General features: G+C 44.2%; 2 protein-coding genes and 1 long non-coding RNA gene across 4 annotated transcripts in view; all 3 read left to right on the top strand.

The window, feature by feature from the left end:
• Positions 1–880: 880 nt before the first annotated feature.
• On the top strand, positions 881–11,324 carry LOC148047720 (E3 ubiquitin-protein ligase TRIM11-like). Its single transcript, XM_087711683.1, has 7 exons — positions 881–1,352; positions 2,197–2,292; positions 2,865–3,095; positions 3,645–3,667; positions 7,727–7,845; positions 8,640–8,672; positions 10,224–11,324. The coding sequence occupies exons 1-7, from the start codon at positions 894–896 to the stop codon at positions 10,700–10,702; spliced, it is 1,440 nt and encodes a 479-aa protein (XP_087567809.1). The 5' UTR covers positions 881–893; the 3' UTR covers positions 10,703–11,324.
• A 728-nt stretch (positions 11,325–12,052) lies between these two features.
• Positions 12,053–25,524, top strand: part of LOC148047717 (uncharacterized) — a 70,071-nt gene continuing 56,599 nt past the window's right edge. Inside the window, exon 1 of the long non-coding RNA XR_015696174.1 lies at positions 12,053–12,339. This is a non-coding gene — a long non-coding RNA (uncharacterized LOC148047717). The remainder of the gene's footprint in view (positions 12,340–25,524) is intronic.
• The window catches only part of LOC148047719 (zinc finger protein RFP-like), a 32,904-nt gene continuing 20,802 nt past the window's right edge, over positions 13,423–25,524 (top strand). Inside the window, exons 1-2 of one of the 2 annotated variants that reach the window (XM_087711684.1) lie at positions 13,423–13,983; positions 14,441–14,536. In XM_087711684.1, the coding sequence (XP_087567810.1) occupies positions 13,570–13,983; positions 14,441–14,536 (510 nt within the window). In that variant the 5' untranslated portion in view covers positions 13,423–13,569. Of the gene's footprint in view, positions 13,984–14,440; positions 14,537–16,870; positions 17,335–25,524 lie in introns of those variants that run through there. The other variant, XM_087711685.1, reaches the window with a different exon arrangement.

The following is a 25,524-nucleotide window of genomic DNA, read 5'->3' as shown; positions in this document are numbered from 1 at the left end:
CTCTTTCTATCCATCTTTTGCCTTAAGGGAAATCATTGGTCAAACTTTCCATCCAGCACATGCTCCCATTCCACATTCTACATATTCCATACTCTACAAGGCAGACTTTGCCCAGTTTTAAAGCTTCTCCTGATCCATTTCCTGATTGGCTGGCTGGGAAAGGGACAGTCCAGGGAAGTCTTCTTCTGCCAGATATTCATATTAGAAGTTAGAGAAAGGATTAAAATTTCTACGTTCTCCTGTATCTCTGAGACACCCCATCCATTGCAGCATTGGCTTTGGGGTTTTATCAAGAGTTTCTCCCAGTTTTTTCCCTGCCAGCTTTACTCCATTCCATCCCATAAATGATTCCTTCTTCCTATTTTTTTTAAAAAGCATTTTCCTCTTTAACAATTGGCTGCCTCGATAATAATTGATGGTGAATCCATCCCATGGATGTTTCTTTCTCCCCAGGTGTTTTCAATAGCTTCCCCTTTAGCAGATACAGTAATTGATTGGGGGTCCCTCCCAAGAATATTTGCTTCTTCGCAGATTTTAAAAAGATTTTATCCCTAGATATCAAAAAGCAGAACTTTTGATAAAAACGGGATCGGCAACCTGATCGCCAACGTCCGATGACGAATACGGGGGAAGGAGGAGGAGGAAGAGGAGGAGGGGAAGAAGGGAGAAGAAGCTAAAAACTCCTCCCTCCCCTTTGACGAGCTGATGGTGCCAATAATAACTGGTCAGTGGTCCGTCCCGTGAATTTCTGCTACACCTCAATTTTTCCTTTTAAAAATCCTGTAGTTCTTCTTTAAGAAGCCAGCGAAGATGACCGCAAGAGCAACAACAAATCACCTCGGTTTCCTGCCTGGGCGGAACCCAAAGGCGTTACCTGATTTGGAGGAAAAGAAATGAAACTTAACTTTCTTTTTCCTTTCCCGGCAGATAAGACGATGATGGCGGGTGTTCCGTACTTGCCTGTTTTGCTGGAAGAAGCCATTTGCTCCATTTGTCTGGACTTTTTCCAGGACCCCGTGCTCATCCCGGAGTGCGGCCACAACTTCTGCCGGGACTGCCTGACCCGCAGTTGGGGGTCGTCGGAATCGGAGGCTTCCTGCCCCCAGTGCAGACAGACCTTCGCGCCCCGCAGCCTCCTCCCCAACAGGCAGCTGGCGCGGGTGCTGGAAGAAGTCAGGCGATGCGGAGGTCCTAGGGGCGAGGAAGGAGGGAGCTTCGGCCCGAAGCACCGGGAGCCCATCAGGTTCTTTTGTAAGGACCACGAGACCCTCATCTGCGTGTTCTGCGATCGATCCAAAGAGCACAAGGGCCACTCGGTGATCCCTGCGGAGGAGGCTTTCCAGGAATACAAGGTAGGAGTCAGCCAGGAGGAATCGCTGCGAAGGGGCGTCCAGATCCTTGGCCTTCCTGAGATCTCTTTACTTGCTTTCTCTGTGGTCTGCAAACTGGGTTTAGCCTGCCGTAGATGCTCATCAGAACCAGACTGGAGAGGCCCTTCAAGGGACTTTTATTCAGCAAAAGGGTCTCAGCAGTTAAAGGAGCCCAGACCCCAACCTGAACCATATATAAATGCAAATTTTATAGAGTTAAGATAAAAGGGTGATCCCCTTTTGCGACCTTCTGACAAGCGAAGTCAGTTGGGAAGCTGGAATCGTTTTACAATGTATTACCAAGTGAACAACTGCAGGGATTCACTTAACAACTGTGGCAAAAACATCACTTAACTTTTATTGCTTAGCAAGGGAAATTGCCTGTAGGGAGAAATAGGCTCCCTTTGCCAGCACCCTTTCCACATTTGCTCTAGAGCAAAATCGTCATGGAGTCCCCCAAAATCTTGAGTGCAGACCCCGAAAAGCACTCCTGCTGGATGAGGCCAAACTTTCATTTCTGAGTGATGCTTCTGGGGTGAGTGCAATCAGGAGACTCCGGCTGCTCCCTTTAATGTCCTTGCAGGTAGTCCTTGACTTAGAACTGTTCGTTCAGTGACTGTTTGAAGTTACAACCTCAATAAAAAAGTAACATATTTTTCACCCTTATGATCATTGCAGGCATTCCATGGTCCCATGATCAAAGTTTGGACGTTTGCCAACTGTCATGTATTTATGACGATTGAATATACTGTATCTTCAAACTGGGTCTTCCCTCCAGTGTAATTCTTTATGGAAAATAAACTCAAAATTTGTATTTTCTCTTCAGACGAAGGTGGAGGATTGCCTGAAGGCTCAGAAGGAGCAGAAAGAAAAAATAGCTACATACAAAAGAGACACAGAGGAAAAAGTGCAGGAGATGCTTGTAAGTATTGATCAGAAGGTGAGGAGCTTCTGAGCTAATAGGAAGGAGAACCCCATCCGCCATCTTTAATAACAGCTTGTGTTTTAGTACAAGTTCTGACTTAAAGGAAATTCAAGATAAAGACGGTGTTAGGGCAGAGAACTTGTTCTTAACCTGGGGAATTATATGTCCCCATTGCCTGAATGAGTCACAGTTGGGTTTAAGTGCACCTATCCCATGAGTTGTGTTTTATGCAATAGGTTTGGCTTGCTTAATAAATTAATGGAAACCATATTTCATCTTGTGGAAAACATTGTGAAGTCAAATATTTTTCTGTCTCCCTTTTGAAAATCCCTGATTGCCAAGAAAATTTTCATGAGAGATCATTGAAACTGGAGCCTTTTTTCTTTCTTTTTAGAAACCTCCCCCCCCCCCGTGTTTTTTTTAATATCAAAAAGGGGTTTTTTTCTCCTTAGGAAATTCTCCCACCTGGATTCTTCAAGGAATCCATTTCGTTATTATAACAATAAAAATAATTAAGTAAAATAATTAAAATAAAAGTTTGCCTTTGCTTTTTTTCTTTCTTGTTCCAGGACCTCATCAAAAAAGAGAGAGAAAATGTAGTGGCTGAATTCAGAGAACTACAACTCTGGTTAGAAGGACAGGAGAAGCTTCTATTGACTAGAATGGAAGATACGGAGAAGGAGATTATGGCAAGAAAGGAGGAGGGTTTGGCCAGGCCAATGGAGGAACTCTGTTCTCTTGACCATCTCATCCAGGAGATAGAAGAGAAGCTTCAGCAACCAGCCAGCAAACTCTTACAGGTCAAGCAGGAAGTGGAGATCATAGAATCCTAGGGCTGGAAGGGACCTTGGAGGACTCCAATCCTTTGCCCAAGGCAGGAGTCCTTATATCACAATAGGGGATGTAGTGGTGGGTGTTTATGTAGGGTCTTCCCCCTCCCCTTAATCTCCAGGGACAGGAGAAACCCAACACTGATGACCTTCTACAAAGTATTATAACCACTTGGATTTTCCAAAGTGCCTTGATTCTGGAAGCATAAATGCAGGGGATTTTTTTTATCCTATTGATGCACTATTTTGTTTTTCCAATATTGTAATTGTGTTGGATTCAACGGGGGTATAATTTTTCTTAGTCAAAAAAGTAAAAACAATACCTCCCCAAAAAAGGTTGAAGATCTGGAAGGAAAAGAGCAATGGGATTTTTTTCACTGACAAAAATGAAAGTAGTTTATATGTTTGATTGTCTATATTGTTTATATATATGATTGTCCAGACGTTTCACTCATTTATTATGTGAATGTAAGAATGTAATTTTATGCATAGGAAATGCTTTGTCTCTTTATTTTTCAGGACATTGGAGGCATCTTGAAGAAGTAAGTAAATCCCCCCTTTCTTTATAGTCTTAGAGATCAGCAGCTCCTCCAGCAGTATTTCTATTTTGGAAAGTGCTGTTTGTATTTAGCAGTATTTGAATGTAAAGACAACGTAGTGTATTTGAGGGCCTTTTAGACATTTCCTCAGATAACACAATATAATTAGCAGTATTTGATATGGTGAATTGTTATAGTCTGTCACACACTCAGCCAGATGTTTAGATTGAATTTGGCCATTTTATCCACCTATTGAGTCCTTCCCAAGAAGAGAAAGATCTTTGATGGTTTTCAAGATATCATTGTAGGATGTAAGTTGTTCCAAGTAATGCAACTATCATAAATGCATGCCAGCTTCGAAGCACCTAAAACAGACCACTTGGTCTTTATTGATAACCAAGGCCTGGATGTCTGAACTATTCCTTCCGTAGTCCACTATAAAGTCCTTGGTCTAATTGGTGTTAAGGGCCAAATTATTGTCTCCACACCATGAAAGCAATTGGTCCACCTCATCTCAATAGGCAGACTCACCTCCCACCCACTGTTCCCTCTAAGGTGCGCGGCTGCACGGCCACGCACATGGCAAGAAACCCCCGCACAGAAGTTTCTAACTGCCGCGCAGAGATTTCTACCAAAGAAAACGTGGGGAAGTCCTTTGCAGGCGGCTAGAACTGGCCGCCCGCAAAGGACCTCCCCAAACTTGTTTCAGTGGCAGCTCTCAGCCTACGGCGGCAGCGTCACGCAGGCTGTGGAAGGAGGGGGAGGAGGAGGGAACCAAAGAGAGGCTTTTACCGGGTCTGCGCCCCACAGCCAGGACCGTCCTTGCGCCTCAAGCCGCGTTTCTTCCTGCAAAGCCCTTCGGGCATCAGGCGGAACTCTCGGGTTGCCCGAAGGGCTTTGCAGGAAGAAACGCGGCTTGAGGCACAAGGACGGTCCTGGCTGTGGGGCGCAGACCCGGTAAAAGCCTCTCTTTGGTTTCCTCCTCCTCCTCCTCCTTCCACAGCCTGCGTGACGCTGCCGCCGTAGGCTGAGAGCTGCCGCTGCCGCTGCTGCACAACTGAGGGAGGGAGAGCGAAAGCAGAGGTAACCTCAAATTTAATTTAAATTCTTCAAAAGAATTTTTGTGTTTCTCCTCACCAAACCTTTAAGACTGAAAGTTTTTCCTAACATGAACTTGAGCTAATGTACGTAATATGAGAAAGGTGCAGCAATTAACACTGCTTTTTAAAAAGAATAGCAATAGCAATAGCAATAGCAGTGGACTTATATACCGCTTCATAGGCCTTTCAGGCCTCTCTAAGCGGTTTACAGAGAGTCAGCATATTGCCCCCAACAATCTGGGTCCTCATTTTACCCACCTCGGAAGGATGGAAGGCTGAGTCAACCCTGAGCCGGTGAGATTTGAACCGCTGACCTGCTGATCTAGCAGTAGCCTGCAGTGCTGCATTTAACCACTGCGCCACCTTGGCTCAGAACACTATTTCTCAATTGTTTATCTGTATGAAGTCTGCCTATCTTAAGTTCCTACTATACAAAAGGTATTACCTTATAAGGCAACCTGTATACAATACATTAGTGGCCAATGTTACATTGCTCCTAATGACAAAATTAGAGCTGTGTTAAGCCTATGAAAAAAATCCCAAATGAATAAAATCATTATTAAGACCCAATGAAAAAATTACAAAAATTATGCATAAACTTTCATGTTCCCCAAATTTCCAATCCAAAACTTAACCCAGATTCTTCAGACATAGATTTGTAATTCAGAGTCAGACTCGATTATTAGAATGAATGCATTAATCAGGGGTGAATAATGTTGGTGAAATCTCATCTAACCTTCCATAATAATAACATACATACACAAATAGCTGACAGCCACATCTCTGAAACACTATTAAATCTGAACTAAATGTTTATCTAGAACTCAAATAAATAGCTGCTTTTTGGTTTTATTTTTTTTAATATTTATCAGTCTCTCTTTTATTCCATACTTCTGGTTGAAAGACTATTCTATGTCATGCTAAACAAATGCATATTCTAGTGGCGGTGGGGGCTTGTTGGCATCTTCAGCAGCAGCCCTGCCTCCTGTGAAAAAAACCGAAGATGGAGCAGATCCATGCAGATGACGTTGCTGCAACATGACTGGAGGAGGAATTCTGGGAGTTGAAGTCAGCAAGGCTTAAAGCTGTCAGGTTTGAAGACCCCTGGGTTTTTTTTTCCTAAAGGGTTAGGGGTGCGAGGGTCTTGTAACTTGACAGCTTTAAGACTTGCGTGCTTCAATGCCAGAGTTTCTGAGCCAACATTTTGGTTGCTAAGCAGGACCGTTGTTAAGTGATACTGATATTATATAACACTTTTAATTAAGCGGGCACCTTGAATAAACATAACTTTGAGTTTCAAATAACACTGATTTCGTTGTTGTCTTAGGTGACATCTGTGAAAAAAATTAAGGTGCTCAGGCATGAAAATGTGCCGCTCAAACACTATATTTTTCCGCTCACACTGAAAAAAAATTAGAGGGAACATTGCTCCCACCCCCCCAGAGATGAGTCCCACAACTGTTGTATCATCTACAAATTTAATAATAGTATTACTGGCGTGAGTGGGAATGCAGTCATGTACTTAAAGAGTATAGAGTAAACTCAACACACAACCCTGTGGTGTACCAGTGTTAAGAATTAGGGCGGAGGAGGTGTGATTGCCTAATCTGACTGGCCAGATGGGAAATCCATAATCCAAATGCAGATTGAATGAGAAAGCCCAAGGTCCTTACGGTTAGACACTAGTCTACGTGGAGGAATTGTGTTAAATGCAGAACTAAAATCCATCAAGATCAGTTTAAATGTTATATCCATCGTCTAATTACCTACATCACCCATATTAGTCACCGGTCATCAGTCCATTGGTAAGATACAATCCTTTGTTTTGGCCAAGATATTCACAAGAATTTTGAAGAGTAGGGAGCCCAAACCTGAATCTTAGTTGCTTCTACTAGATCTCTCGTTTAATTTGATGAAGGTGGATGAGTGCAGTTCGGAGCCAGGATCCACTGAGTCATCATGGTGCCCATATTTGAATAGACAGCCAGAGAAATGATTGAAGTCTGGGAAATGGGGGCCCTTATCAGTCAACAGGAGTGCTGATTTACCACTAGCTTACCAAGTATTTAGGATCCGGGACGGGGCAACACAAGAAAACAACAATCAATGACTTAATAGCTGGCCATCAACACCCCATGTAACAACTAAAAGCTACACATAACCAGGCACCACATAAATATAAAGCGTACAACAGCCCAGTGCACACATTCGGGGGTGGGTGGGGAGAGATTCCCTGAAGATGGGCTCTTGGGCTTGTGACCAACACAGACTGGATCCTGAAACTAGCCAATCCTCAAGCACCATCTGGTGTTTAGAAAGCTTCTATTGGCAGATTGATAAGGGTTACAGGAACTGGGCATGGCTGGTCTAGGGAAAAGAAGGACCAGGGGAGACAGGATAGCAATAACAGTTAGACTTATATACCGCTTCATAGGGCTTTCAGCCCTCTAAGCGGTTTACAGAGTCAGCTTATTGCCCCCACAGTCTGGGTCCTCATTTCACCCACCTCGGAAGGATGAAGGCTGAGGTAAACCTTGAGCCGGTGAGATTAGAACCACTAAACTGCAGATAACAGTCAGCTGAAGTGGCCTGCAGTACTGCACCCTAACCACTGCGCCACCTCAGATGGTAGTGTTCCAATATTTGTGAGGCTGCCACAGAGAGGAAGGAGTTCAACCTGTTTTCCAAAGCACCTGAAGGCCAGACAAGGAATAATGGATGGAAACTAATCAAGGAGAGATTCAACCTGGAAATAAGGAGAAATTTTCTGACTGAGGAGAATGAACCACTGCGACAGCTTTCCTTCGGACGTTGTGGGAGCTTCATCACTGGAAGCTTTCAAGAAAAGACCGGAGTGTCATCTGTCAGAAATCATGTGAAGTCTCCTGCTTGGGCAGGGGAGAGGGGGTTGGACTAGATGACCTACAAGGTCCCTTCCAACTCTGTTATTTTGTCTTGCCAGGTACCAGGCTAAGGAAACATGTGAGAATCCACAGGATTTACTTCTAGAGCCAAAGTGGACAATCTGGGATTACAGTGATACCACTGTGCTTCTGAAAAGTGCCATGAAAAAATTGAGAGGTAATAAACACCAGCCAGGGATTTATGCTGGATGACATTTTGAGCATCCAAGAGAGATTCTTGTTGGTTTCATATGGATCAAAGAGGGATCGATTTCAGGATCAGAGGTGAAGTTATGTTTGTAAGTTGACACTACCCGTATTATTTGCATCCTTAATCTATGTGCACTAATCACTGGGGATGCAGAATCAGCTTCCACTTATTCTATATATAATGGAATACATAGAGATAGTTCTTGACTTACAACCTCAGTTGAGCTGAACATTTCAGTTGCTAAGCAAGTGCCCCCATTTTTGAAACGTTTTTGCCACCAAAAAAATCACGAATATCACTGTTGTTAAGTGAATCATGGTTGATAAAGGAATCTGGCTCCATGCATTGGTTTTGCCTGTCAGAAGCTCCCCAGGGAGGTTGAAGAGGACAATCCCAGAACCAGGAGATGCTGCAACCATGGTAAATACAAGCTGGTTCCCAGTGCCCGAATTTTGATCATGTGACTGGGGAGGCTGCAACAGTCGTATGTATGAGAACTGGTCATAAATCACTTTTGTCAGTGGCGCTGTAACTTCACTACACAAATAGTTGAGAACTACCAGTATACGGAATATATAGTAGAATATATTTATACCTGATGGAATATATATAGCCAACAATGGCATTTTGGCTTGTGGCTTTCCATATTCCTTATTTCCCGATTTGATCCAAGGAAAGCAAACCAGGGTATCTGGAGGGAGGCCCTTCTGTTGCTCCAATTCCAGTGATGAGATACTGAATTCCTCCCTTTTCTTCCCCAGATACTCTGGAAAGTGGACTTCAACTACACAAAGGTAAATATGAGTTATAGGAATTGCAATCGCTTGCTATTTTAAGCTCTGATGCCAGTAATTTTAAGAGAAACATCATAGATGAACAAAAAAGAAAAATATAGGATTAGGTACCTTAAAGACTTTGATGATGCAGTAAACTTTAATGATTTTATGATTTTTGAAGAATTACTTGCCATTTATATGTACAACATGAGCTAATGCAGAGGAGACAAAATCCTTGTGTGTCTGATCACACTTGGCCGAATAAAGCTGCTGTTTTTTTCTGTTCTGTTCTACTCCGACTCCTCTCCATTCCAGTCTACACATCATCTAGAAAACTGAAGTAAATCTTCAGGTGTAGAATGAAATATCTGAACAAATGGGAAAACATGGCCTGAGGCTGAAAGGAAAATTGAATTCCTACCAAGCTAATAACATCCTGTTGATTTTACTGCCTGATTATAAGTTGGCGAGAGATGAGGTCTTTGGGAATAGAGAAATTAGGTCCTCTGAGTCCAAGGAAATAGCAAGGTTGGAGCATCAGGATTGCCTCTTCCATGTGGGCCATCAGAGTGGTGGAAGCAGAGGTTTCCCTTGCAAGATCCTCCCCTTTTGTATAAGCCTGTGACACCCTGATGCTCGCAGAGAAAAGGACGAGGCTTCCTCATATCCCATCATGTGCCCCAAGTTCCCTCTGGATTCTGCCAGTTCAGAATTGAAACATGGCAGCCTCTTGTTCTGCCCGATCCTCTGAATTAATGCTCCAGGTAGAGTCCCTGTTCAACCTTCACTCTCACCAAATCAGTGAAGGCAAAGCCAACCACTCTTCATTCCCATTCTCATTAATTTCACCTGCAAGATGGAAGCTAAAGAGAATTGTGCAGGGAGGCTGGAAGAGTTGGAGAACTATGAAGTGCCTGAAGGACTTGGCCAGGAGTCTCCAACCTTTGGCCACTGTAAGGTTGGTGGACTTCAGTTCCCAGAGTTCTGCAGCCAGCATGGTGGAGCTGGAGGGCAATCAGCAGAGGGGAGGTCACATGGGAGACTAGAGACCAGGGGAATTGACCAGTGGAGCCAAGAGACGAAGAGTGAACAGAGGGGCCAAGAGCGGTAGAGGTAATGAACGGATGTTGAAGGGGTGCAGCTTAGTGGTAACTGAAGGGGGGTCAGATAGACTGGAAGATGGGGAAGGTAACCTAAGTGAATGGAACAAGAAGGCCAGAGGGATGCCAAACAGCTCGGAGGTTAACAGAGGGTGGGAAAAACATTGTGGGGGAGTTCTTGGAGGAAAGGGAGCAGAGGGGACCTGGAGACTAGCAGCCCCATCGGGGGAATTCTGGGAGTTGAAGCCCACAAGTCTTACAGTTGCCAAAGTTGGAGGACTCTTGACCAGGCAATGGCTTAGGTGTCCTTTAAAAAAACAATGAGTCTTTCAGTCCTGGAGGGGGTGTTTGGAGGCTGGACTCCATTCACACAAGAGGCCGCAGGGTTAAGCTCTTGGGGCTGAAGGCACAAACTAGGCCTCAAGCTGAAGCTCTTATTTTTTCCCCCTTCCTTCCTTTCCCCTTACAGTGAATGTAACTCTGGATCCAGGCTCAGCCAATCTTGACTATTTTGATGTCTCCGAAGATCAAAAAAGTGTCAGAAGGGTTAAGCGAGTTAAAGGAAAATATATTCCCTCAGATGGTAATTTCCTTGGCTGTCAGACGTTCTCAACAGGGAGACATTTCTGGGAAGTAATTGTAGGAGATGAAGGAGGATGGGCTATAGGGGTTACCAAGAAGACACTGAACTTAACAAATGTTGATGAGCAGACCAGGCGGTGGGTGTTTAGAAAATCCAAACGGATTATATTTAAATACTTTCGTCGGTCCTTGAATAAGAAGCCCAAGAGGATCCGCGTCTCTCTCAACTGCGAAGGGGGACAAGTGAGCTTCTTTGATACCAGCACAGGAACTCTGCTCCATACATTATCAGATGCTTCCTTGGTTGGGGAGATCCTTCGGCCCTATTTCTATTTGGATGAAGGCGCCTGCCTGACGCTCCCCTAAAAGAAGGGAGAACCATAGGCAAAACCTTGGAAAAATCCCTATTTGCCAAGCGGGGATCTCTGAAAGCCCTTAAAGCAGAGATTCCTCAGCTTTTTGCTACTTCAGCTTCCTTTATTCTTCTATGTCCCCCTGATCAGTCAATCAGTCTATAAAGGAATAACCTGATCATCATTTCTATTTGTCTGGATAATTGTCATAAACCAACAAACCATTTTAAGGTTTCAGGAAATATTATACTCAATAAAAGGCCTCACAGGTTTTTTTTTTGTTTTTTTTTTTACAAATCCTAGTACTTTTTCTATCTTTTTATACTTACGTAGATTATCCACTACAATCGGATTACTGATTGTAAGATTGATTGTAATGTTATAGGTGTCTCGTGGGTTGTAGTTCCTTCTTTTGCAAGTTTATGCCAATAAATGTGTCTCCGTGAGATACATAGAAACTGAAGATGCACAGAAAACAGAAAAAAATAAAAGATACCATCTGTTATCAAGATAGCAAATGAAAGTGTTATGTGCCCTAAATGTGTCTCCTGGCTGAAGACAAAAATAAAAAAGGATTGTTAATAGAATCGTTAAAATGAAACACATTATTAAATAAATACATTATTTGAGAATAACACTGTTTTTCCTTCTTGCTTTAAGCCACTCTGCCTTTTATTGAATAACCAAAAGCAACTTGAGTTAAAGAAGAAGCCAATCTAGTGCGGTGGTTAAGAAATCAAGCTGGAAGCCATGGGTTCTAATCCTCCCTTAGGTACAAGGCCAGTTGGGTGACCTTGGACCCTTCACTCTCACTCAGGCCTAGGAAGTTGGCAATGGAAATCCACTCCTGAATCTTTATTCAGTTTGGTCTAGTGGTTAAGGCACCAGGCTAGGAAGAGGAAGACTCTGAGTTCAAGTCCTGCCTTAGCCATGAAAGCCAGTTGATAACTTTGAGTCAGTCATTCTTTCTCAGTCCAACCCACCTCAGAGGGTTGTTGGGAAAATGAGAGGCGGAAGATGTGTTGGGTAGATTTGTCACCTTGAGTTATTTGTAAAAATAATAAAAGCAGGATACAGACAATAAATAATAAGGGGAGGGAAACTTAACTCTACAGGTAGTCCTGGACTTACAATTGAGCCCCAAATTTCTGCTACCAAGTGAGACAGCTGTTAAGTGAGCTTTGCCCCATTTTAACTATCACTGGGGAAGAAGGGAATGAAGAGGAGGAGGTTTTGGCAGGAAAGAGGAGGAGAGCAGGGGATAGAGAGAGGAAGAGGTGAATCTTTGGGGGGGGGTGAAGGGAAAGGGGGCTTCCTGGCTCACCTGGTCTCCACCCCACCATGGGGGCAGGGGAAATTGACACATGAAGATAGGTTGAGGAAAGGGGGAGAAAGAAGTGAGGGAAAATGGAGAAGTGTGTGCGGGGAAAGGAGGAGGAGGAGGGAAAGGGAAGCAGGCCGGGGTAATCAAAGGGAGGAGCAGAGGCAGTTGCAGGAGAGTCCAGCAAGAGAAGCAGGAGAGAGAGAGGAGGAAGAGGAAGAAAGGCCAACCACAACCCAACTGTGTGATCCGCCTGCTGAGAGGAGACTCCAGAAGGGACCGGCTGGAAGGAGAAGACGGCAGAGTCCAGCCGAGCAGGGCAACTGGAGGTGCCTGAGCAAAGGGAGCAGAATGGAGTGGGAGCCACAAGGAATGGACTGAGTCAGGGGAAAGAGCCTGGAGGGAAGGAGCCTGGGGGAACCAGAACCCCAGTGACCCTTTTGGGGGTAGTGCCTCCATGACGATCTTTCTTGTCACAGTTGTTAAGTGAATCACTGCAGTTATTAAGTTAGTCAAATGGTTGCTAAGTGAATCTTGACTTTGCTTTGCAGAAGGTCACAAAGGGTGACCACATGACTCACGGACCCTGCAACCGTCATAAATACAAGTCAATTGCCAAGCGACTGAATTTTAATCAAGTAATCATGGCGGCAGCCATGGTTTAATGGTGAAACATCATTTGAGCACCTCAACAGAAAAGCGGGGTCACATCCTTCCAGATGTTGGGTGAAGAAGAAAGGAGACCGAGATGCTGAAAGTCCCTGGTTTTATGCCCTCTCTGGCCTTTGATCTTGATCTTGTATTCTGACTGGTGTGAGAATCCCATGGAGCCATGCAGGGGCAACTCTGTAGGCTTTGAGTCCAGATTTGGTTGAACATTGCTTCTTCCAGAGTGCCCTGTGGTGAGATGGGTAAAGGGCTAAGACTATCATGCCTTCATCCTATCACCCTGGAGGGGGACTTTGTTATGTAGAATAGACTGACCCAGGCTTTTTAATGGGCCATTGGCAAAAGTGGGGGCTATTAAGGGTGAGTCTGCTTCCTGCCTAAAAACATGTTTCTCCATTTCTGATCCAGGGAAATATAATATTCTGCCCTTTCAATATTTCCCAGAATATTTCATTTTTCTAAGAGAGGGGTGGGTTTTAACTTCCTATAGCAGAATGTTTGGATCAATAAATTGATCGGCGGAGGGAATTGCATGAATTGTGGCTTCTCCCCAGTTTTTAAAAACTTTTTGTTCTCTTTAACAGGATGCTAGGATCAATTGTAATCGATCGGTGGTTCGTCCCAGGGATGTTTCCTTCTCTCCAGTTTTTAAAAGATTTTCCCCCTTTAACGAGCTGATTGAGCCAGCAATGATAATTGATCGGGGGTCCGTCCCGTGAATCTTTGATCCTCCCCAATTTGTTCCTTTTAAAATCCTCTAGTTCTTCTTTAAGAAGCCAGCGGAGATGACCGCAAGTCCAACAACAATTCACCTCGGTTTCTCTCCTGGGCGGAACCCACAGACGGTCACCTAAGTTGCAGGAAAAGAAGCCAAACATAACTTTGCGGCGATGGCGACCGAAGCTCCCCCGCAGGGTTTGCTGGAAGAACCCAACTGCTCCATTTGCCTGGACTTCTTCAAGGACCCCGTGCTCATCCCGGAGTGCGGCCACAACTTCTGCCGGGGCTGCCTGACTCGCAGTTGGGAGGCGTCGGAATCGGAGGCTTCCTGCCCCCAGTGCAGACAGACCTTCGCGCCCCGCAGCCTCCTCTCCATCAGGCAACTGGCGCGGGTGGCTGAAGTGGCCAGGCGATGCAGAGGCCGTTCGGAGGAGGAAGGTGGGAATTTCTGCCCGAAGAACCGGGAGCCCCTCAAGCTCTTTTGCAAGGACCACCAGACCCTCATCTGCGTGGTCTGCGACCGATCCAAAGAGCACAAGGGCTACTGGGTGATCCCTGCGGAAGAGGCTTTCCCGGAATACCAGGTAGGAGTCAGCCCGGAGGAATCGCTGCGGAGGGGCATCCAGTGGCAGCCCACGCAGTCTGTTTCCTTCTTTATCCCACCCCTTATCTCCCTGCCTGCAATTGTTTAAAAGCAATTGTTTAAAAGCAGGTTGACATTCCAGTTGTCACTGATCAAAATTCAGGTGCTTGTCCAGTATAATGTTTCTCATCTGGGCTCTTGTCATCACCCTTTGCTACCTTCGGATCAGCAAAGTCCATGGAGGAGCCAGATTCGCTGTGTGACTAATTTAACAATAAATAAATAATAAAAAGTGACATATTTTTCACCCTTATGATAATTGCAGCATTCCGTGGTCCCAGGATCAAAATTTGGATGTTTGTCAACTGTCATGTGTTTATGATGATCTTTTAATTGGGTCTTCCTTCCGATGTAATTCTTTGTGGAAAAGAAACTCAAAACTTGTATTTTCTCTTCAGAGGAAGGTGGAGGATTGCCTGAAGGCTCAGAAGGAGCAGAAAGAAAAAATAGCTACATACAAAAGAGACACAGAGGAAAAAGTGCAGGAGATGCTTGTAAGTATTGATCCAACAGTGAGGAGGTTCTGAGCAATGTTCCCTCTAATTTTTTTTCAGTGTGAGCGGAAAAGTATAGTGTTTGAGCAGTACATTTTCATGCCTGAGCACCTGAATTTTTTTCACAGATGTCACCTAAGACAACAACGAAATCAGTGTTATTTGAAACTCAGTTATGTTTATTCAAGGGACCCGCTTAATTAAAAAGTGTTCTATAATATCAGTATGACTTATAATACTGCAGGTCTGCAATATTAAAATACTTGTATAGGGGATCCCCGGGATCCCCCGAAGAGATCAAATCACAACCAGTATGCCACATTCTTGGTATATTGTTTTTATTTTCATTGAGTTTTTAAAAATGAGCATTATTTCATCCTTTTTTTCTTTATTTTTGATTGGTATCTGCAATTTGTGTTAATTCTGTTCATACATATAATATAAATGAAAAACCCAGCTCTCTTAAAAATCTTTTAAGTTCTTTGTGGTGATCTCTTTTAGAATTGGCCAACTACTATTTCTGTTCCCCCAACTAATGCCAGGCAGAGTTAACTGAAAAAGTAATTTTTCATGAAGGGACATTTTCCTAGTATTTATGAATAACAGTTCATATTTATATCTGCTAGGTTCAGCAGAGGATGACCAATTATTTTAAAGCTATTATTGTTGCTTGTATCTCCTAATTTCAATATTTTTCTTGACACTCAGTATATCTTGCAACTATTTGCATTTGGCAAATAAATAGGGTAAGTGATTATGCTTTTTAAAGACATTTAAGTAATTGATAGTAATTAGTATTTTGCATGTTGTGTGCAAAAACAGTACTCCATACTGGGGGAGACATTCCCCAAAACACAGCAGGAACAAAAAAGATAACATTCCCTCCTCCTCTCCTAAAAATCTTTCACCTGGAAAGTTCACAATAATTACATGCACTAACCTCTTAAAGGAGCCGTTGCAAATACCCATTTTTTTCCCGTTTTACTGAAATGTGAAAACTCAAGATAAATGTTTTTAATTCATTGCTAAGGAGGGAGGGGGCAGGGGCTGTTTATTGTTTACTACTTTATTGAGGGCTCCAGACGTCACCCTGTGTCTTGCAAAAAGCATGATCTCACACCCACGAAAATCTCCCCCTCCGCCTCAGTTCATTATCCCTTTCTGCAGCCACTTTTCCTCCTCCCTCCCCAAGATTTCCCTGCCAACACCAAGAGGAACAGGAAAAGAGGCGCTATCTCTGCCCGGTGCCCCATACCACTGTGCCCCTGAAAGCCAGCCGGAACCCCCCAAAGCGGCCGGTTAATGAGCTTCCCCACTTCAGTCAAGTGAAGCCTCTGCCAGGAGGGGGTGGGCGCAATCCAATCCGAATGGGAGCCAACAGCCGTCGCTCGTTCCCTGCTGGCTCGAGATTGTCCTGGGAACCAGTAAGTGTGAGCAAGAGAGGGCGGAAGATGCCCACTTTATCTCCCCCACCACCTAAGTCCGGCTGCACAACCAACCACAGCAAAACTTTCCCTGCCTCCGCCCCGAGAGTGGAGAGGTATAACGTCTGTGACATAAATCAGCCGGATGTTCCGCAGCTTGGAGCAGAATCGGCAGGGACTTCAACCCTTATGCAAAGAAAGACCAGGAGTGCAAAAGTTAGTGCCGGGAGCGGAGAGTGGCGTCTCATCTAACAGGATCATGCAGGGCACTTGGAAACTGTTGCGCGGTGTTTCCATATTATGTGCGCGTCCGCGCATGCGCGCACCTTAGAGGGAACACTGCCGGTGGCCTTGAGTCACACATATGGCTGCTACCTCAGGATAGGACTCAATGCTACTTTCCCTCACTGATTTATTTGGAAAATGGCAATTGACTCGGCTGATCTTTTGGACAGAGTCTATATATCAGGAATTGCTAACCTTTTCTGGATCGTCTGTCAAAAGTGGGAGCGCAGGGGGGTTGTGCGCGGGTGTGTCCACACCCATAATGCTAACGCGCAACCCCCGCGTGCATGCACGCGTGACCCCCGCTCTTCCTCCACTTTTGGTGCTCACACTTGGCCAATAAAGAATTCTATTCTGTTCTATTCTAAATGACGTCCGTCCCAAGAATATTTGCTTCTCCCCAGTTTTTAAAACAATTTTCCCTTTAACGAGTTGGTTGGGCCAATAAGAATTGGTCGGGGGTCCGTCCTGTGAGTATTAGTTTCTTTCCTGCTTGTTCTATTTAAAAAATACTTTTTGTTTACTTTAAAAAGCCAGCGAAGCTGATCGATCGCAAGAGCAACAACAATTCACTTCGGCTTCCCAACTGGGCGGAACCCACAGGCGGCACCTGATTTGCAGCAAAAGAAACGAACCTTAATTTCCTCTTTCCTTATCCCGGCGGAGGCGGCAGCGATGGCGGCCGAAGCCCTCCTGCAGGATTTCCTGGAAGAAGCTACCTGCTCCATTTGCCTGGACTTCTTCAAGGACCCCGTGCTCATCCCGCGGTGCGGCCACAACTTCTGCCGAGGCTGCCTGACTCTCGGTTGTGGGGTGTCGGAATCGGAGGCTTCCTGCCCCCAGTGCAGACAGACCTTCGCGCCCCGCAGCCTCCTCCCCAACAAGCAGCTGGCGCGGATGGCTGAAGTAGCCAGGCGATTCGGCGGCCATCCGGGGGAGGAAGGAGGGAGCTTCTGCCCGAAACACCGGGAGCCCCTCAAGCTCTTTTGTAAGAAACACCAGACCCTCATCTGCGTTGTCTGCGATCGATCCAAAGAGCACAGGGGCCACTCGGTGATCCCTGCGGAGGAGGCTTTCCCGGAATACAAGGTAGGAGTCAGCCAGGAGGAATCGCTGCGGAGGGGCGTCCAGATCCTTGCTCTTCCTAGAAATCCTTAGGGAGGAGGCTGCAGGGGGCGAAGGTCTGCCTGCACTGGGGGCAGGGAGCCTCCGATTCCGACGCCCCACAACCGAGAGTCAGGCAGCCACGGCAGAAGTTGTGGCCGCACCGCGGGATGAGCACGGGGTCCTGGAAAAAGTCCAGGCAAAAGGGGCACGTAGCTTCTTCCAGCAAATCCTGCAGGGGCGCTTCGGCTTTCTCTCTGGTCTGCAAATTTGGTTTAGCCTGGTGCAGATGCCAATGGGATCGAGACTGGAGTGGTGGTGGAAGGGACTTTTCTTGAAGTACTTCAAAAGGGTCTCATCAGCTTCAGGAGCAAAGACCCCCCCCCCCAGCCAAATACAAATACAAATTTTATACACTTGAGATCAAGGAAGTTAATACCCTATGAATCACTCATTGGTTCCTTGACAAATGTTTCTTTTGATCTCTTCTTCTGGCCCACTTTACCCTCCTCCTTCATACATAGCATATTTAGTGCTAATTAGCTTTATTATCAAAAATGCTGTGTGTTTTATTATTATAATAAGCTAGAAGTTACCAAAGTTTATGTCTATGCACCTTAGCATCCTTCTAACCTGAGTCCTTCTAACTTAACCTGTAATTTTCTTGTTGCTAGCTAGTAGTGTCCCATTATTCCTTACTGGTCTTATTACTGTCCTGTGCAACTTTCTGCCTGGGCCATTCCTTTAACAAACTTCTCCAATTCCAGCCTGACATCTTCACTTCCTGCTTTATCCTTTGTGGCTACAATCTTTATGAAGACAGATTTACCATAGTCCTCCACTTACAACCATTTGTTTAGTGACTGTTCAAAGTTACCACAGCATTGAAAAAAGTGACTTATGACTGTTTTCACCCTTGTGATCATTGCAGCATTCCGTGGTCACATTTTATACCCCTCAGATAGGGTCCGCAACCTAGGAGTCCTCCTGGATCCACAGCTGACTTTTGACCACCAGTTGTCAGCTGTGACCAGGGGGGCATTTGCCCAGGTTCGCCTGGTCCGTCAGTTGCGGCCCTACCTGAACCGGGAGGCTCTCGCAACAGTCACTCGAGCCCTTGTGATCTCTAGGCTGGAATACTGCAATGGGCTCTACATGGGGTTGCCCTTGAAGTGCATCCGGCGACTGCAGTTAGTCCAGAATGCAGCCACGCGAGTGATAGTGGGCGCACCGCGGTTCGCCCACGTTACACCCATCCTCCGCGAGCTGCACTGGCTACCTGTCGATCTCCGGGTGTGCTTCAGGGTACTGATGACCACCTTTAAAGCACTCCATGGTAGTGGATCTGGGTACTTGAGAGACCGCCTTCTGCCGATTACCTCCCTCCGACCGATCAGATCGCACAGACTGGGCCTCCTCCGAATCCCATCTGCCAGGCAATGTCGACTGGCGATTACACGGAGGAGAGCCTTTTCTGTTGCAGCTCCGACCCTGTGGAACGACCTCCCCGTCGAGATCCGTACCCTCACCACCATCCAGACCTTCCGCACAGCCCTCAAGACCTGGCTCTCCCATCAGGCCTGGGGATAGGTTCCCAATTTACCCGCCCGAGTGTTGACTGTTGAATGCAAGTTGTGTTTTATTATTTTATTCTGTTCACATATTGTTTGTCTTTTGGTATTGCACCCCCTTCCCTGTGATTGTAAGCCGCCCTGAGTCCCCCCAGGGAAAAGGGCGGCCTATAAATCCTAATAAAATGTCTAAAAAAAAAATGTCTAAATGTCACATGATCAAAATTTGGGTGTTTGCCAATTGTCATGCATTTATGAGGATTGAATTTATCCATGATGCCAAACCTATGGAAGGCCTGCCAGATGTGGTAGGTGGAGCCCCCTCTGCTGGAATGAGCGCCAGCACCCCAGGTCAGATCTCCATGGCGTTTCTTTCCTGAGCTTCTGTTTCCCTGCAAACGATGAAAGAGAAGGTCATAAAAGAAAAAGATCTTCCCTCTTGCCACGCTGTCGCTGTTGGGATGCCCCGCCTCTCGCTGGCCTTCGGGTCTCTTCTGTGCATAAGCATATGTCTGTGCATGCGCACATTCCATTCAAGGGTATGTTCACATGCACCTTTCAGTTTGGACATGTGCACACGCGCAATGTCGGCATTTGGAGTCTAAAAGTTTCATCATCACTGGAATTTATCTTCTAACTAGGTCTTCTCTTTGATGTAATTCTCAACTCAAAACCTATATTTTCTCGAGGGAGGAGCCTACGTTGCTACGAAATGGTCGTTCGATCTTGATGCTCCGATCACTGCCAATACTTTTATCGCTGGATGGTCCAATCGGACCTAAACCTTCTCATAGAGACAGTGAACAGGAAGAGTACGTTCTGCTGATCATAGGGACATCTCAAAGTCCCTGATTGATCCAGGAGAAGGTCTTTTAGCTGGCATTAAAAGCTCAGCCCCTAGGCTGATGAAGTAGGGACAGCTCCAAAAGGGAAGGAAACGTAAGAGAAAGTGTTTACAGCTGGTGAGGAATTTTTATCCGTCTTAAAAGAGACTGCCTATAAAAAACTTAAAGCTAATTTAAATCTAAGAATAAAAGAAATAAGCAGCGGAATTAAGCTTTGGATGGTTTTGGTCAGTGTGTTATCTTAATTTTTAAACGTTATTTTCATGGATGGAATTTATGCAAACCGTTTGAAATGAATGGATCAAGTTTTCTTCTATAATTTTTATTATTATTTTCACAACCTACGGACTAAATTTCTGTTTTTTAAAATAATCTTTATTGGTTATACATTTTTTTAAAGAGTAAAACATACAAATACAAATACAATTTTAAACATACAACCCCACCACCACCACCACGGTGACATTCATAGCCCAACTTTTTTTCCCCTTCCTCATTGTTTAGTCTCTAAGCAGCATCTTCTCGTTACAAAATTCAGGGATCTATTACAATACCCATGTTCATTTTTAGTTCCCATTGTTAACAACTGCTATTTAACTTTCCCCATTTTAAGTCCCTGCTGTTCTCCTTGTCGCCCACATATACCATAGGTTCCAGCTAAGATAATGTTCTGTTTCTCCTTTGTCCCTCAGCCAACCCGTCATTCTGTCCATTTCTGCACATTCATAGATCTTTTTAATTATGGCATCTTCCGATGGTATGATAGTAGATTTCCAAAATTGTGCATAGGTTATTCTTGTGGCCACAATTATATGTAGGCTCAAATGCCATATAGATTTACTCATGTTTTCTGGTTTTATGCTTAATAAAAAATTCTCTGGTTTACATTCCATACACACAGTGGAGATAACCCAGGAAACATTTTGGCTAACCTCGTTGGGGGGAAGTGCCATCTATAAACCATCTTGTATATGTTTTCTTTAAATGCTGTAGATATTGTAAGTTTAATAGTCTTACTCCATAGATCCCACCATTTGCCCATTTCAATCTCGTAGCCAAAGTTTCTCTCCCATGCTATTAGAAGGCTTTTATCCATCTCTTCTTTAGCATCTTGACAGGTCAAAAATTGATAAATCTTCGATAACATTTTCTTATCTCTGTCAAACAAAATCTTATCTAGCCCCTGAGGGTTTGGGTGGATCCCAAACCGTACCTTATCGCTTTTAAACCTATTTCTAATCTGTAAATATTCCCACCATTCCAGATTCCTGCCCTGCTGCTCTAATTCCATCTTTGTTTTCATGTTGCCATCTTCTGTCATAATGTCTTTATATGTTATGTTTCTTGTCCAATTAAATACACTGGGATGTGTTAATGCCTCTAACGGTGCCAACCAGCACGGAACCCTAAGATAGTATTTTTTCCTCATCTTTTCCCACACCCCCATCAAAATCTTCAAAATATAATGTCCCATGAAGTACCTATGGGGGGTATCTCTTTCTTGCCAGAGGGAGGCATGCCATCCCTGGGGGAGGTCATGTCCCTCTATAGCCAATAGGCGCCTTCTACTCAACGTCACCCAATCCTTCACCCATGTCATAATTGCTGCATTATAATATGCTTCCCAGTTGGGTACTCCGAAGCCCACCAGTTCTTTACGTTTTTGCAACATTTGAGCTTTAATTCGTGCTTTCTTGCCTTGCCATATAAATTGAGCCACTATTGTCTCCAAGGATTTAAATTTTTTTTTGTCCAATTTAGTTGGTGCTGTTTGAAACAAAAACAAAAATTTCGGTAGTACATGTGTCTTAATTGTTGCAATCCTGCCCATCAAAGACAGTTGTTTACCACTCCAATTAGTCATATCCTTAGATACCTGTTGTAGTAATTTCATATAATTATCTACCTTGATAGAGGAACATCTCTCCGTGAGCCAAATTCCCAAGTATTGTGTTTTATGGGCCATGTTAATCCCAATAGGCTTTGTACTTCCCATTCCGGTTCAAAGTCATATTCTTAATTAACAGTTTTGTCTTCTCTTTATTTATACGTAGCCCCGCTATCATACTGTACTCCTCTATTTTACGTAAAAGTTGTATCCCAGAAGCCATAGGATCCTCCAGAATAAAAACAAGGTCGTCGGCAAAAGCCTGGACCTTAAATTCCTGAGCTTTAGCTCGTAACCCTTTAATTTGTATATCACTCCTCACTATTCTAAGAAGGGGTTCTAATGTAAAGATAAACAGTAGGGGGGATAACGGGCATCCTTGTCTTGTGCCTTTACCAATCTCAATATCACCTCAATATCTCTTTATTCATCACTACGTGTGTCTTTTACTCTTTCTTCTCTATTTCATGTAAGAATTTGACTTTTTTAAAACTTGGAATATTAAAAGATACAAAAAGAACAAAGAATTGAAACAATTGTAACAACAAAGGGAGAGATAACACTGCTACTTGAAGAGTGGAAACTTGTGTATTGAAAACAAAATACTTTTACTTTCACTACTGATTATCCTGGTCTGGAACTTTAAAGACTCACAGTTTGTTTATAGAAAGTGATAAGAAGTAAAGCACCATTTGTTTATACAAATGTTCCTTTTTTCATTTTTTTTATTTTTAAACATAAAAAACAACATAAAAAATTCTCATCCATTACATACAGCATGTCGTTTGGTTACAAGTGTTTTTGCATCCATATTCTCAATTACATATACAATCACAGATTTTCCGTCTAATATAACTAGATACCTCACTTTCATTGTACAACATGTATTCAATTACGATTAATATTTCTTTCTTTTCAATAAACCTAATTCCCTTACATTCTTGATTGTCTGTTTAATAACAATATACCTTTATATAATCACTTATCCCATTCTGAATATTTCTACAGTATAAAAGAATTTACCAACTGTTTATATTTATATATCACTATTTTCAATCATGTATAATCCCACCAATCATCCATCGAGTATGCTTATCTTCATTATTGTCCTTGTAGATCATATATTCAAACAAAAATGTTATTCCTTCATTTTTCAACAAGGTATTCTAAATACTCACTTCATATATATACCAATTTTTTTTTTAAGTTTAAAATGTTTATTTCCTTTTCATTCCATACAATCACATGTATACTGTGCATAACCGGGGCATATAACATTGAATAATAAACACAGCCCTCCCTTTTATAGACAATACCCCCCAAAATACAAACCCAATATACCACCTTGACCCACCATACATCCTCTTTCACCCCCCTCCAACTTTCGTTCTTCCTTCCAACATTCCCCTCTACTTCCTACTTCCCCTCCCCCTCTATCACTCCTCTCTCCCAATACATTCCCTCCCTTCCTTCTCCTCCTGCCTCCAATCCTCTCTCCCACCCTCTCTACCCCTCTTTCTTCTTTCGCTCTACTCCTCTCTTCGGTGTATTTCTATTGTCTATCAATATATTCAGCTTGTCCTATTTTTACATTAACATTAAAGAGCCACAGTATACGAGTGCAATCATGTGCTTTATGATCTAACACATATTATATTTCCCCCCTCCCCCCCTAAAACCCCACCTCCCTTCCCTCCCCCCGACTTCCCAGAGCCCGTACACGGTATAGCTTTTTAACAAACACAGTTTAAAATATCTTAAAACAAAGGAGATTAAAGGGGGAAAAAAGTCGATAAGATCTCTATGTTGGACTCAGCTTCTTACTGTTACCCAAACTTTAAACAGTTTAACTTATTGCTAATCTTAAGCATAGGCTATCTGGAGTTTCTTAGTCCCATATTTGCTTTGTGTATAGTCAATCCATTTTTTCCAGTCTCGTTTATATCTCTCGTTTGAGTGGTCTTTAAGATATGCTGAAATTTTGGCCATCTCGGCTAAGTTTATAACTTTCAAAGTCCATTCTTGAGTTGTAGGCACGTCTTCCTTCTTCCAGTATTGCACCACCAACAGTCTTGCTGCCGTTATTAAGTACAGAACCAAATTAGTCTCTACCGCTGTAAAGTCAGTACATATACCTAGTAGAAATAACTGAGGGGTGAATTTTATCCTTCTTTTGAAGATATTTTGCATGATCCACCACATTTTTATCCAAAATGCCTTAACCTTTCGACATGTCCACCATATATGAAAATATGTAGCATCAAGAGAACCACATCTCCAACATTTAGGCTGTACATTCGGATACATAGAAGCGAGCTTTTTGGGATCTAAATGCCATCTATAAAACATCTTATAAAAATTTTCTCTCAAATTTTGTGCTTGTGTAAATTTCACATTTCTTACCCATATTCTTTCCCACATGTCCAGCATTATTGGTTCCTCAATATTCTGAGCCCATTTTATCATACAGTCTTTAATCAATTCCATTTCCGAATCCATCTGTATTAGTACATTATATATCCTCTTTATATGCATTAAGTCAGGCTTCAGACCCGGTTACAGCACAGAAACCGCTTTGGTCGCATTGACCGATGATCTTTGGAGAGCCAGAGATGGAGGTCATGCCTCCATCCTGGTTCTCCTCGACCTCTCGGCGGCTTTCGATACCATCGACCATGGTATCCTTCTGCGACGACTGCGGGAGGTGGGGGTGGGAGGCACTGTGTTACAGTGGTTCTCCTCCTACCTCTCGGACAGGTCGCAGTCGGTGTTAGTGGGGGGGCAGAGATCGACCCCTAGGCCCCTAACATATGGGGTGCCGCAGGGTTTGGTCTTATCCCCCCTACTATTCAACATCTACATGAAACTGCTGGGTGAGATCATTCGGAGGCACGGGATAAGATATCATCAATACGCGGACGATACTCAATTGTATCTGTCCGCCCCGTGCCAACTCAATGAAGCGGTGGACGTGATGAACCGAGGTCTTGAGGCCATTATGGACTGGATGAGGGCTAACAAGCTTGTACTCAACCCGGAGAAGACTGAGTGGCTGTTGTGCTTTCCTCCCAATAATTTGATCAGTGTTCCATCGCTCAGGCTAGGGGGTCAAACTTTATACCCCTCAGAGAGGGTTCGCAACTTGGGAGTCCTCCTGGACCCACAGCTGACTTTTGACCACCATTTGACGGCTGTGACCAGGGGGGCATTTGCCCAGGTTCGCCTGGTGCGCCAGTTGGGACCCTACCTGAACCGGGAGGCCCTCACAACAGTCACTCGGGCCCTTGTGACCTCTAGGCTGGAATACTGCAATGTGCTCTACATGGGGCTGCCCTTGAAGAGCATCCGGCGACTTCAGCTAGTCCAGAACGCGGCTGCGCGAGTGATTGTGGGTGCACCTCGGTTCACCCACATAACACCTATCTTCCGCGAGCTGCGCTGGCTACCTGTTGATCTCCGGGTGCGCTTCAAGGTGCTACTTATCACTCATAAAGCCCTTCATGGTAGTGGGTCTGCGTACTTGAGAGACCGCCTCCTGCCAATTACCTCCCTGCGACCAATTAGATCACATAGATTAGGCCTCCTCCGAGTTCCATCTGCCAGTCAGTGCCGACTGGCAACTACACGGAGGAGAGCCTTTTCAGTAGTAGCTCCGACCCTTTGGAACGATCTCCCCGTGGAGATTCGTACCCTCACCACCGTCCAGACCTTCCGCACAGCCCTTAAGACCTGGCTAGCCCGTCAGGCCTGGGGACAAAGATAATTGCCCCCACCCGAATGATGAATGAATGTTGCTTACTATTTTATTTCTATGTATTGTTGTGTCTATTGTCTGTATACCCTCCCCCTTATTTTATGTAAGCCGCCCTGA

Source organism: Thamnophis sirtalis, unplaced genomic scaffold (assembly GCF_051295495.1).
Source record: "Thamnophis sirtalis isolate CommonGarterSnake01/CBP01778 unplaced genomic scaffold, rThaSir2_p1.2 scaffold_3, whole genome shotgun sequence".
Lineage (NCBI taxonomy): Eukaryota > Metazoa > Chordata > Lepidosauria > Squamata > Natricidae > Thamnophis > Thamnophis sirtalis.
The sequence above is the reverse complement of the archived record's forward strand: the minus strand, read 5'-3'. Positions and strand labels throughout refer to the sequence as shown.